This window comes from Fopius arisanus, unplaced genomic scaffold (assembly GCF_000806365.1).
Source record: "Fopius arisanus strain USDA-PBARC FA_bdor unplaced genomic scaffold, ASM80636v1 scaffold00137, whole genome shotgun sequence".
Taxonomy (NCBI): Eukaryota; Metazoa; Arthropoda; class Insecta; order Hymenoptera; family Braconidae; genus Fopius; species Fopius arisanus.
Window position 1 is genome coordinate 35,043 of NW_011887876.1, and position 11,989 is coordinate 47,031.

At 39.4% G+C, this 11,989-nt stretch overlaps 1 protein-coding gene across 2 annotated transcripts in view; it reads right to left on the reverse strand.

Moving 5' to 3' along the window:
- Positions 1–11,989, reverse strand: part of Coq6 (ubiquinone biosynthesis protein COQ6, mitochondrial) — a 99,375-nt gene that overhangs the window by 30,412 nt on the left and 56,974 nt on the right. For both annotated transcript variants that reach the window (XM_011313987.1, XM_011313986.1), the window contains exon 4: positions 3,271–3,378. In XM_011313987.1, coding sequence (XP_011312289.1) covers positions 3,271–3,378 — 108 coding nt within the window. The remainder of the gene's footprint in view (positions 1–3,270; positions 3,379–11,989) is intronic.

Consider the following 11,989-nt stretch of genomic DNA (forward strand, 5'->3'; position numbering starts at 1 on the left):
GAAAACGGCTGGAGCAATTCCATCTATAATCTAATCAGCACCAAATGGCATGGAAACGCTTCGATGGTATCAGTTTCACTTCGATCGCATGATCCATTTTTGAGAAATCGTTGACGATAAATTTCGGACAAGAAATCGTTGACGATAAATTTCGGACAAGAAATCGTTGATGAAATTTCCTTTTTCGCAGTTTTTCTGGAAAAACGGGAAAACGGCTGGAGCAATTCCATCTATAATCTAATCAGCACCAAATGGCGTGGAAACGCTTCGATGGTATCAGTTTGACTTCGATCGCATCATCCATTTTTGAGAAATCGTTGAGGATAAATTTCGGACAAGAAATCGTTGATGAAATTTCCGTTTTCGTAGTTTTTCTGGAAAAACTGGAAAACGGCTGGAGCAATTCCTTCTATAATCTAATCAGCACCAAATGGCCTGAAAACGCTTCGATGGTATCAATTTGACTTCGATCGCATCATCCATTTTTGAGAAATCGTTGACGATAAATTTCGGCCACGTACATCGCCAGTAACATACGCACACACACACAGACATCCTCTCGAAAATGGTCCAGGATTACTCTGGAGGCCTTGAAACGTGAAGATATGTTGAAAATTTCCATATTGATTTTCGGGGTCATTACAATAACTTCCTATAGAACAGGAAGTTCAAAAATCTAGTACAATCGTGTACTAACCATGTACAATCGAATACATAAGATATACATGGGGGGGGGGGGGGGTTACGGAGGGCTTCATGGTGGGTTTTTGATTTTTTGGGACTTTCCTCTCACGTTCGGTTTGTTGGAGATTACTCGAGGTATTAGTTTCATCTGTGCAAGAAAGCCGGAAAAATGAGGTGTTCACCCGTATTCTCTCCTGATTTTTGCATAAAACAGCATGTCACGGGCCAAAAAAATTTCAACAGGGAATGCCCTATTTCAGATGCCGCGCTCGTAAAGCCTACAAAATGGAGACCCCAAGCACGCCAAAAATTCGGAGAAATTAAGTTACAGAGAAAAAAAGGGTAGCGTTTCGACCGCCGAGCATAAAATTTCGTGACATTGTCGTTTTTAGGTTTTGTCTTCATAAACGTTGTGAACACGATAAATCCATACAAAATAGAGAGCGCGAGCTAAAATTTGTACACTTGTAGTTCTCATAATATTAAAAGTCGGTATTCTGGATGGCCGCAATCGGCCCAGCGGTTCCTGAGGTGTTACAACCTTTGCGTGAATATATTTCCTTGAATATTTTCTCAAAATATTCATCTTAATAAGGACCCTACTAAGCTATGAAAATATATGTACCGGTTCGTACAAAAATCGTGAGATGTTGCCAATTTTCTGTTTCGTGCTTCCGAATGGAAACATTGCAATCGTTTGAGTTTTCGGTGGCCTGGAAATGATCTGGAGCGGTCTTGAACGCAAAAATACGAAGTTTGAGGGACATGTGTGTCTATGCGAAATAGCCAATTGATAGGCAACTTGTAGAAAATTAAAAGAATAAACGGATCAATTGATTCCAAAAATCTTGAATTTTTGCAGTTCATAAGTCCTAATACGGATTAATCTGTGCGTCATTGCTGTCAATAATTCTGCAGACGCTACCGTCAACTACTCTGACAAATGACATTTGACAATTCTCAATTGCTATGTGATAATTGAATGGGGTCACGTGACCGCTTAAAATGACATCACCTGCCATAAAGTGTATATGCGTCCTTTTTCATGGAATCGCTCATTAATCGCTTTCTCCGAAAAATTATTAAGTAATTCTCGGTACCACTATTCTCGCTGATTGTGATCCGCTCAATGCAACTTGACTCATTATGATAGCTCAGTATCGATTATTTTTGTTACAGTCGATTGACTGTGGCGACTTAAATAAAAAAAACTGCGTGTACATGGAGAGAAAAATACCCGAAAAATTACGGAACTTTCACATATTCGTGGGGTGACCCTGCTTTTCGGGAAAAAGTACTGGAGGTACCGTAAAATTGTCCTGAAAGTTTCGTAAAAATTCTTGCACGCTACGAAAATTTTTACGGAACTTACAGTATTTTTCCCCGAAAACCAAGGTCACCCCTCGAATACGTAACAGTTCCGTGATTTTTCGGGTAGTTTTCTCTCCATGTAGTGATTTTTCTAAGACCAGCTCGACCCCATTCGTTTCCATCTCATATACATCCGTACAGAATTGGCAACGAATCATCTCTCATATCATGCACTATGGAATTTCTCATTTCAGTTCATGATGCTGCTTCGAGCTACATGGAAGTCGCTCAATCTTATTCGAGCAAAAATATTTCCGAATAGAACGACAGGAGAATTCGTTTTTATTTTTAAGTGGGTCCGCTAAATAATGTCAATTACTTAAATTTCAACATACAAATTTTTTCAATTATATTCTTTTCCAACTCTTATGACACCTACACAGTGGTCACAGAACCATTTGAAGACCAACAGGACTTAAGGCCGGAATTAACAGTAAAACTCGATTCTCAACATGTCGCATTATTGGTTGTTATAATTATTGGATTGTTATACTTCTTGGTCACATCGCGAAATTTCGAACATCACGAGAAAATCAGGCGTGTACACGGAGGTCACAGAACCACTTAAAGCGTAACGTCTCCTAGGCCCGGATTTTGACGCCGGGCCCTATCCTACCCGTTTCTATAGTCACACTTGCTTAAAAAGGATTATCGCCACTTAAAATCCTCATTTAATAGTTAAAAATTCAGTCCAGATGTAGTGCTAAATTAAAAATTACCTATCCTTCTTGAAAAAATTAGAAAAGGCAACAAAAATTCAGCCTGTGAATTATCAACATATTTAACTTTGGTAGGAGGCGGATTCGGTGGACACAATGAATAAGTTATCATAAAGTGAAACATTCATATTAAATACGTTACCGAGCGCAAGCGCCAATATCCCAACAAACTTGGTTCTCAAAATTCTTGTTCAATAACGAACTCGGTAAAAACTATTTGGAGGAATAAGTATGTGTCCCAAAAATTAGAAACAGTTCTAAGACAAAAGATAGTCTAAAGCTCAGACTCGTTAAAAATTCTTCTGCTTTCTAAGGAAAGAATTGTAATCGATCGATTTTTCAACTTTGTCAAACTTTGTGCGAAAAGCGTGCAAAATGGTCGGAAACATAAAAATATGAAGATTGGCAGCCTGCTAGTATGTGAGAGTGATCGGCACTTCCAGCGGCCACGTCTTCATAATATTCTCAAGCAAAAACTAATCATATTTGGTTGTACCTCTGATAAATTAAGGGTAGCGACAATCGCCATTTGTTTATAATCCCAGGAAACATACTGAGTTCCCATAACTCGCCTCACTTGTGAATTGACTCCATCAGCACCGACCTGTAACATCAAATAAATTTTATTTATCAAGTCTATACAAATAGATATGCAATACATATAATAAATCCATACTGCACAAATCTATAAATCTCGTAATTGAACATCTAGTTGATGTTTTTTAAGGAACTCCTATTTCACAAGAATACAAAAATAATCGGAGGATACTTTTCAACAAGAAACAATTTTACCTCTGTGTGAGGCTTTTAAAAGAGAATTCTTATACGCGTGTATAAAAATTATATAGCATAAGAATAAGAATAAGAGGGTCCCTCTGATCGAAAAGTTGCTCAGGACTTTTCGATCCTGATTTCCACCCCCAACTTTGGGTTGCAATGTGGACCTTTGGTTTTGGGACACTCGGTATATGAGGCGGCTACGGTAGTCGCCACGCGAATGCTGTGTGTCTCCGGCGGTCGTCCAAGCTAAGCCACATTTAGTCTGGTTGGGATGAGTGTCCGCTGAGTAACAGTGTAGGACAAACGCAGCCTCCGATTATTTGCTCGAATACTACAGTACCCTTGACTGTGCATGCGCGTCACCCAAGGGAAGGTGATGCGGACGGTAAATGACTCCGGGAAAATGATGCCATAACGATGTAAACCACCTGACTCATCGGTCATTTTTGAAAAGTGTTCAGGTGTTAGAAGCGTTTATTTTCTTCCTTGAGAAAAATCTCCGAATTCCTCACTGCAATAGAATAATTCTCGAATTTGAATGACCGATGTGCTATTAATCACTCTTTTGTTTAATCAAAAGTAGGATTGGTGATTGCCGACTGAGTACTCCTCTACTGTAAGAAGGTGTTAAGTTTTCAATATGTAGTTGAATGTGCTGAGTAAATCTTCATATTTAAATGTAAAAATTCTATGTAATCTTTTCATAATTGACGGTTCCGCTGTAACGGGATTTCTATGAATCCCGCACATTAAACCAATTTTGGCCTATTTTGGCTATCTTCAGCTGCCATCTCGACCCTCCCCGGAAATTTCTCGAATCGTCGAAGGGTGTGAGGACTGGGGCAACAGGACAGGGCGGACACGTAGAAACTTTCCCAGCTCCACTATGAGACTTCCTGGCACATAGCATAGGACTCATACTGGGGTATAAGCGCTCCATGTTAGATGGGGTAGGCATTCGAACGGCTGATCCTTCGAAGGGATTGTTCGAAGGGGTCAGTGGCGAGGTTTGAATTTGGCGCGCTCCAGGAAAAGCTAGTGTCAGGGATATCCTCCCTGAGGCGAGGGCAGCACGTTCCGGCACACGGCAGCCCATCCAGCCGTAGTCGAGAGTGGGGGGGCATCGGCAATACTGCCCAGACTGCCCACTCCCTCGGCAGAGCCGTTTCGGCTGGCTCCCAGTGCGGACCACTGGCAGCTCTTTCTCGAGCCCTCGATAGGCTCCCAATGTCCTGCATTGGTTTACATGCTCTCTAGGTGAGGGCTACGCTCTCCCTGGTGATGATCTCCGGGTGGGAGGAATACTCCCCTCGCGTGACGTTTACTGGGTGAGAGTCTTACCGGGCTGGATATGCTCTCTAATTTTGGGGCTACCCTAGTGGGCCCGTGACGCTCCAGAAAGTGCCTAATCGGGTGAGTTAATCCCCACAATCTCGGCCTACTGGCACTTCGCTATCTTACGTCGCGCTCTTGGCAAGGTATTCCTAGAGGTCACCCTTCACGCCTCGGATTCCCGCCACTATGCTCTCGGTATCCCGGACTATCGTCTCTTCGCTTTATCGCATGGTTTCGCGTATCCGTAGACCCCGGCCCTCTCTCCACGACCTAGCATCCTTCGCCATCGGCTTTCGCCTCTCGCGGGTAGTTTTACGGTCACACCCCGGTTGGTGTAATTTATGGATTTAGGATTTTGTGTTGTCGCGCGGACGAGTTCCAACCCCACTCGGCCTGTCCTTTCGTTCTCTTGTTCCTGGGTCTTTTGGATTTGGTCGGCTGACCTCGGGCAAGGCAGGGCACCCCACCTCCTTGCCCCGTTTCGGTGTTTTCGGTTTTTGTTAACTTTTGGCCCATAAAAAGTTAGCTGGCGCCCTTATTAATTCGGTTGGATAGTACGGATGCGCGTATGGGAACGGGCCAAGGTAATGGCTATCCTGGACCCCGGGACGAGTTCGGGGAAAAGTGTTACACCGCTCATATTTTTCACTGAAGATTTCACGACTGGTAGAAAAAAATAACCACTTAAACTTCTTTCAAATGTTGAAAAATTATCGAGCCATCATATAAAATACATCATATTTCCTTGCCTAGTAAAGATTTTTCATTGTAGTCAGCTCAAATTGAACTGAATAGGTAAATTTATTTTCCAGTTACGAATATATAACAAAAGCCAAGGATATTCATTTCATTTCTGCTTTCTCTATGTAGATCCCATGTCAAGAAATACACTAAAAATCCTAACGACCCATTTTCTGTTATTTTTGATAATTTGTGTCTTTTTGAACTCTACCCAGAAACTTTCCAATTACTCTGGGTATACATGCTTTTCCTCGACAACTGCGCTGAGCATGCGCATTTGATCCTATTTTAGTTGCTTGACTACTATTGGGAGGCGCTGATTGACTTCCAAATCGCCTCAGTAGGGGAATACACGATAGTCTATCACGATAGTCATATGGAGATCAATGCGGTAGATGCATTGGAGTTGCCCAGTTGGACAACCTGTACGTCGTCCCCAAAAGTTACTATTACATTTTGGGCAAGCTCCAACTAAGCCACAGTCTACGAACGTCCTTAGGGATCGCGGTTTCACCTAAATCGCTATGCTTTTGGCCCCTCATCGGAGGAAAATCGAACATGCCATCCATTCGAGGCCTTTTTGGCCTCTGTCAGGTGGCTTTTCTTCCTCCACTGTCCATACGACAGGATTCTTTTATTGTTAAGGAGAATTTTAACCCGTGAGGAGAAAAATCTCGTTTCAATATGTACGATTTGTACCACTAAAGAAAACGTACTCGCCTAGCAATCAATCTTACATCCATGGCACATTTCCATAGACGGGTGGCGAAACTTACCGTAAACCATTACTTACGGAGATTGTCCATAAAAGCCATAGATCCATGGTAGAAAAAATACCATACGTCTATGGTATTTAAGCATATACCGTGTATGTAGACACTGCTCTTATTGTCCTTACTATGCAGCTGTTCGGCACGGGTGGAATTTTTTTTGACCGTAACCCAATTTAAAACATTATGAAAACGTGTAAAATATATTTTTTTTTGTATAAAAAAATGAAGAAAAAAAATAAAAAGATAAGAATTATTACTATTTTTTGTTTTATCTACTTCTTCCGTCGCCGATATTGTCTGCTGTAATCAGCAACTTTCGCGAATTGATAGACTTTTTGAGAATTGAAAATTAATACTTTTCCTGTCAATTACGCATTGTTCAACTAAAAAATGATTTTAACAATATCGAAAATAATACAATTCAATCCATTAATTCAACCAGAAATAAGTGTTATTTTCCACGAAAGGGGGAGAGAAGGGAGGGAGGGATTTATTGTGATTCGCGAACGATCGTAGATTGTTTTATTGCGTCGAAACCTGCTGGCATGGACTTACCCAAGCTCTATAAAACTCTGATCAGACCTGAGTTATCGTGATTTCTTATTAAAATTAATCATCACTCAAAAATTTAATCAATAATTTTCCTGCCAAGCTTTCTCTCCTCAGGAAAATTGAAAATAAAAAAAAAGGGACTTGGCTGAGATTCGAATGCTTGATGTAAAAAATTACTGAATGGCGGGGACGAAGCGCGCATGAAGGGAAGTTTTTTTTGCTCAGGTGCTCAAGATCAAAGCCTAACATATGTGCAAGAAAACTGAGTGTGATGCCACTTTTTATGATTCCTCAGTGGGTTTTTCGAGAAGGGATTTTTACTAGTAGCAACTAGCTGATTCTACGACAGAAGGCGGTGCGGAACGCCGTGCACGGTTTTCGGAAGTATTTGCCCCCTGTTTTATTGTCGGCGACGTCAAAACTTCAGCATACCTCGCTATATCATACCGTAAATTGCAATATTAAAAAATGTTAACGACGAATATAATCACGCTCAATACATTTAGTTACAGCAAAACTATCAATATTAGCAGTTTAAATGTTATACCCTAATACACTGTTCTATTAGAAAACACCATAGTAAAGAAAATGATCAAAGAGTCTTGCAATATAAAATTGATGATATTTCGGAGGAGGATATGTGGGAAAATGATGTATACGAGAATTTCATAATTGATGGCATATTGATAGAAGAAGATTCGTTGGAAGTGTATTGTGAGCATGACGACACATATGAGGAATTAACGCAGCTACTCCCAATATCACATTAAATCACAGAGGATGAGTAGCGGGGTCTAAAAGCATCAAATACTCATAAAAAAATCCTGAGAACAGTCGAAAATTCATGAAATAAGAAAATGCCGTAAAAATCACAACAAAGATTTAAAAGAAGCTACAGAAAATATAAGAACTGAATCGACCAAAATGAGTTACAGGAGAATTCAGCTGAGTACATTCTTTCTGAAGTACAAACAGAAATAACAGCACAAAGTAGATTCTTTCTCGCAACTTTCAATATTCTTTTCATGAATATTTTGAAACGGTATTAGCGAATTTTACCGGGAGATCAGAATCATCTGCTCCAAATAGTCTCTCGGCTACAATCTCTGGCATTAAGAGTATCGTCCAGATAGACTTTACAGAATTGATTTGAGCAAGTACAATGGAGTCATTTATTTTTTGAAAAGACTTCCAGGAGGATACCAGCCTAAAGAATCGGTAATTTATAGAGAGCATTAAACTACAAAATTTAGAAGCTGCAAATGAGGAGTATTTGGCAGAGATTAAATACATGTTAAATAAATTTGATAACCGATCACTTCCTATTTCTTGAATACATAGCCTACTTCCTCTTATAGATCGCTCTAATATTCCGCCTTTGTGGGGGCTATAGAACGGTCGAAATGGAGAAATTGAAATTCTGTGACGTGCATGAATGTACTGACCATCATACTGGAAAACCATTTTTGAAGGTGCATTTTCTTGACACCAAAAATGGGAGCCCATGTAGGATGGCCGGATTGGCCTGAGGATCGGGCCAAACTCGACGCCAACATTTACAAAGGTGGAAAAGCGACTAGTCCAATGCTCTGTTGAGCCTTGGATGATAATTCTGATCCGATTCTTGGTGCCTTGATTCTTGGCACAATGATGGCAGCCGATTGACATGCGAATCTTATTATTTTTATCCAAAAATATTAATAACATTTATTTTTTATTGAAATTTATCCGATTATCAATATTTTGACGGTGATTGAATTATTTTGATGGTGATTGACTAACCAACGAACTCAAGTTTTGTACCCGACGAGAATCGAACCTAATATTCTTCACACACTAGCCCTATGCCCTAACCGCTAACCTAATACCTAAGGCTTGTGAAATCGACGTCGATAGCTCAGTGGCTAGGTACAAGCCTAGTGTTCTGAAAGCTATGAGTTCGATTCCCCGTTGAATCGAATTTTTCAACAGGCACCGATGAGCGGGAGGTTGCTAATAGAGCAACCGCCTGTACCGATATAAGATCCCGTAGAAGATTCTGCTACGAAGAAGCACCAATGTTGTAGAAAAATTTTGCAATCATTTGCCAGATCAAGTCAGGGGCAAACTTCAAAACCACCGAAGTCCTCTAATGCCACAAAAATGTCAAAGGGTTGACATGTGCAACTAGTACAGTACTAGTACATTTTGTTATAAGGTCGTTAAGCGCGGTCTCACACTTGTCTGTATGTCGAATGACAAATGCTATTTTTTGTCACGGACGTATTAAAATCCATGTTATTTATAGAGTGGTCTTCAGGGGTGAAAATCCGTTAAAAGGGACAATCATTATTCATATTGTTCACCAGTTTTCATCGGGCGCTCCTGTGACGTAGTGCTTGACTTTCTGAGGAGTGAAAACTTTCGATTTTTTTTTCCTGTGGCCTTAGTTCTTCTTCTTCAAGGAAATTTTCAACTTGGAGTATCCCCTGATGTCCATTTGATTATTTAGATTTATCGTATTTTTTAACATGGAATACATCGTTCACAGAGTCGAGGGTTTGCGGTTAGATCTACACAAATAATTAAAATAAATATCCGAGAAGTATTTTTTCGTTTAATATACGGATTTTATTCCGTTTCATCTAAGTCTTGAATTCGGCATAAGTACTGTTGGAAACATGTTTGGCTTTCGCAGGCTGCAAGTGTTGATTTGATTCATTTATTAATTCTAACAGCTGGTCTGACATTTCACCATCGTCTTTGTCTTCCTCCAAATTCTCTTCAATCTCGCTCTCATCATCAGAAAATATATCTCCAGAGTTATTTTTCTTGTCACTCTTCTCACATTCAACTTCATCATCCTCTTTGTCACTATCAGATACCCACTCACCTATTCTTTTATTATTTTATGTAGATTTTTATGAATTGTGTCACTTATTTTGTTTCCTCCATGCGGCACGAATATAACAGCTGAGTATTCAGTTGTACATGCATGGAGCCGACAATTCGTTCCTCACGCACTCCTCAACACACGACCATTAGGCGCTACTTCAGGTATCTCTACACAGGTTGCTTTACCGAGGTTTTAATACGGCAGTGACAAAAAATTAATTGAAGCAGGCAATATTGGACCATCAAGCTCTTCAAAAACGACTCCTTCACCCACTTACATTGTGAACATCGAAATTTCCCAAGACAAATCAACAATATCAAAATCTTCCCACATCAAACTATAATGCTGGGAAAACCCTACAGAAAATGACCAGAACCGAACTGTTACACCATTAATTTAGAAAATGATGAAAATTTGAATATCTCAAAGTTATTCTAGAGCATGCCATTACTGAAAACTGTGAATTTCAATTTCACAGACTTGCATAACATTTACTTCAAGTAAGAAAGTAGCTACAGCGAAGAATATGCAACTATATCTTCTTCAAAATCATTATAAAGAGTGCTTGTACATTAAGTATCTTTACAATTTTTTAGCTGTAAAATGTTGACTCAGTTATCATGTGTATTATATATGTCGACGTAGTTTGTCAAAAAAACGTCAGCTGAGGCAAAAATTGCATTAAACATAACGTTCATTGAATTCTCGGTTTTTTTTTTAAATTATTCATTTACTTATAATCTAAAACAAAGTGTAACTTCTTACAAGAAATTTTTTCTGAAAATTTTATCTGCATTTACTAGTTCTTGGAAAGTTTGTGAAAATATGAACTGAAAATGCTCTCACACACTTGCAAAAAAATAGTATACGTCGCTCGCTTGATAATTCAGCAAAATTATAATAGCTTGTTTAATGGCTGAGTTGCCGCCCTCGCAGCATAATTTACAAAAAAATAAGGTCTTTTTAGGGGTTTCTCGATAAAATAAATTATTTTTTGGTCAAATCTCGTAGTCAAAAAATCGATTTTTCATTTTGGCGCATTAATTTAAGAAACAAAAACGAGCCATGGAGTTATTTTCGGCAAGAAAAAAAATTAAGTTCTGGACTAAATGTTTCCTCAATTTTTTCAGGGCTTGAGGTAGATCTGGTGAGAGTGAGGTCGGATGAGGTCCTTCGGACCCTATGATCAATGCATACTTTCAACGAATTATAGGCTGCAATTTGAACACTATTAGAAATTTTATGCTTAAACGCTTTGAATCTGAGATCTCTCTGGCCTGATCAGATCAGTTCAAAATGAGTTCTATGGTCTGTCCGATAGGTGAATACATTCAGGGAAATATGGGCTTGGATTTGAACGTAATTATAAATTTTCTGCTCCAATTGTAATGGGCCTGATTTCGCGGTGACCCTTATGGCTCAATACAAGATGCTCAATACTCTCAGGGAACTATAGGCTGTACGTTAACAGTTGTTGGAAAGTTTTCGTTCTGATCCCTTAGGCGATAACTGAAGCAGAAAATTTCATGTGTAGCGTGTACTATTTCATTTCCTATATGGGATTAATTTTTTGGTAATCAGTCGTGATAATACCTCTATTTGGTTTTCCCGGAAAACTGAGGCAAATGTGGAATTCTTTTTTGCCCTGACTTGTCGGAATTGACTCCCATTAAGTAGGAATCTGGTTGCATTAAATGAATTGATCTTGTCTCGTTCTCTTCCCGAGACATATGATTTTTAATAATTATTATAAATTAGGGTAAACTCCAGTCAAGGTGTAGTAAGGTCCTATCGACTTCACCAGCACTTAGCATTACCCAGAGTTCGCGACGGGGACGATGGTATGGTATGAACGCCACAAACATCATAACATGATATGGTTACGACCCCTACTAGATAGTCGCTTAGATGAGTCATCTAATTTTCTTCTCGATCCTACTTAATTACGCTATTTAGTGAACGAATTGTTACAGTTTTGCAAAAAATCAGTGGAGGCACTATTAACACTGCTGCCAAGTCAATTTCTTTTATTCTCCATGAAGTCTCTCGGGTTAATTTGAAAAATAAAGGTTTTTAGAAAAAACATAAAACATCAAAACCTCGATATTTCAGCTAGTAATTGAAATGAAGACCTGCACGTGCCCTTATTTTCTTTCAGT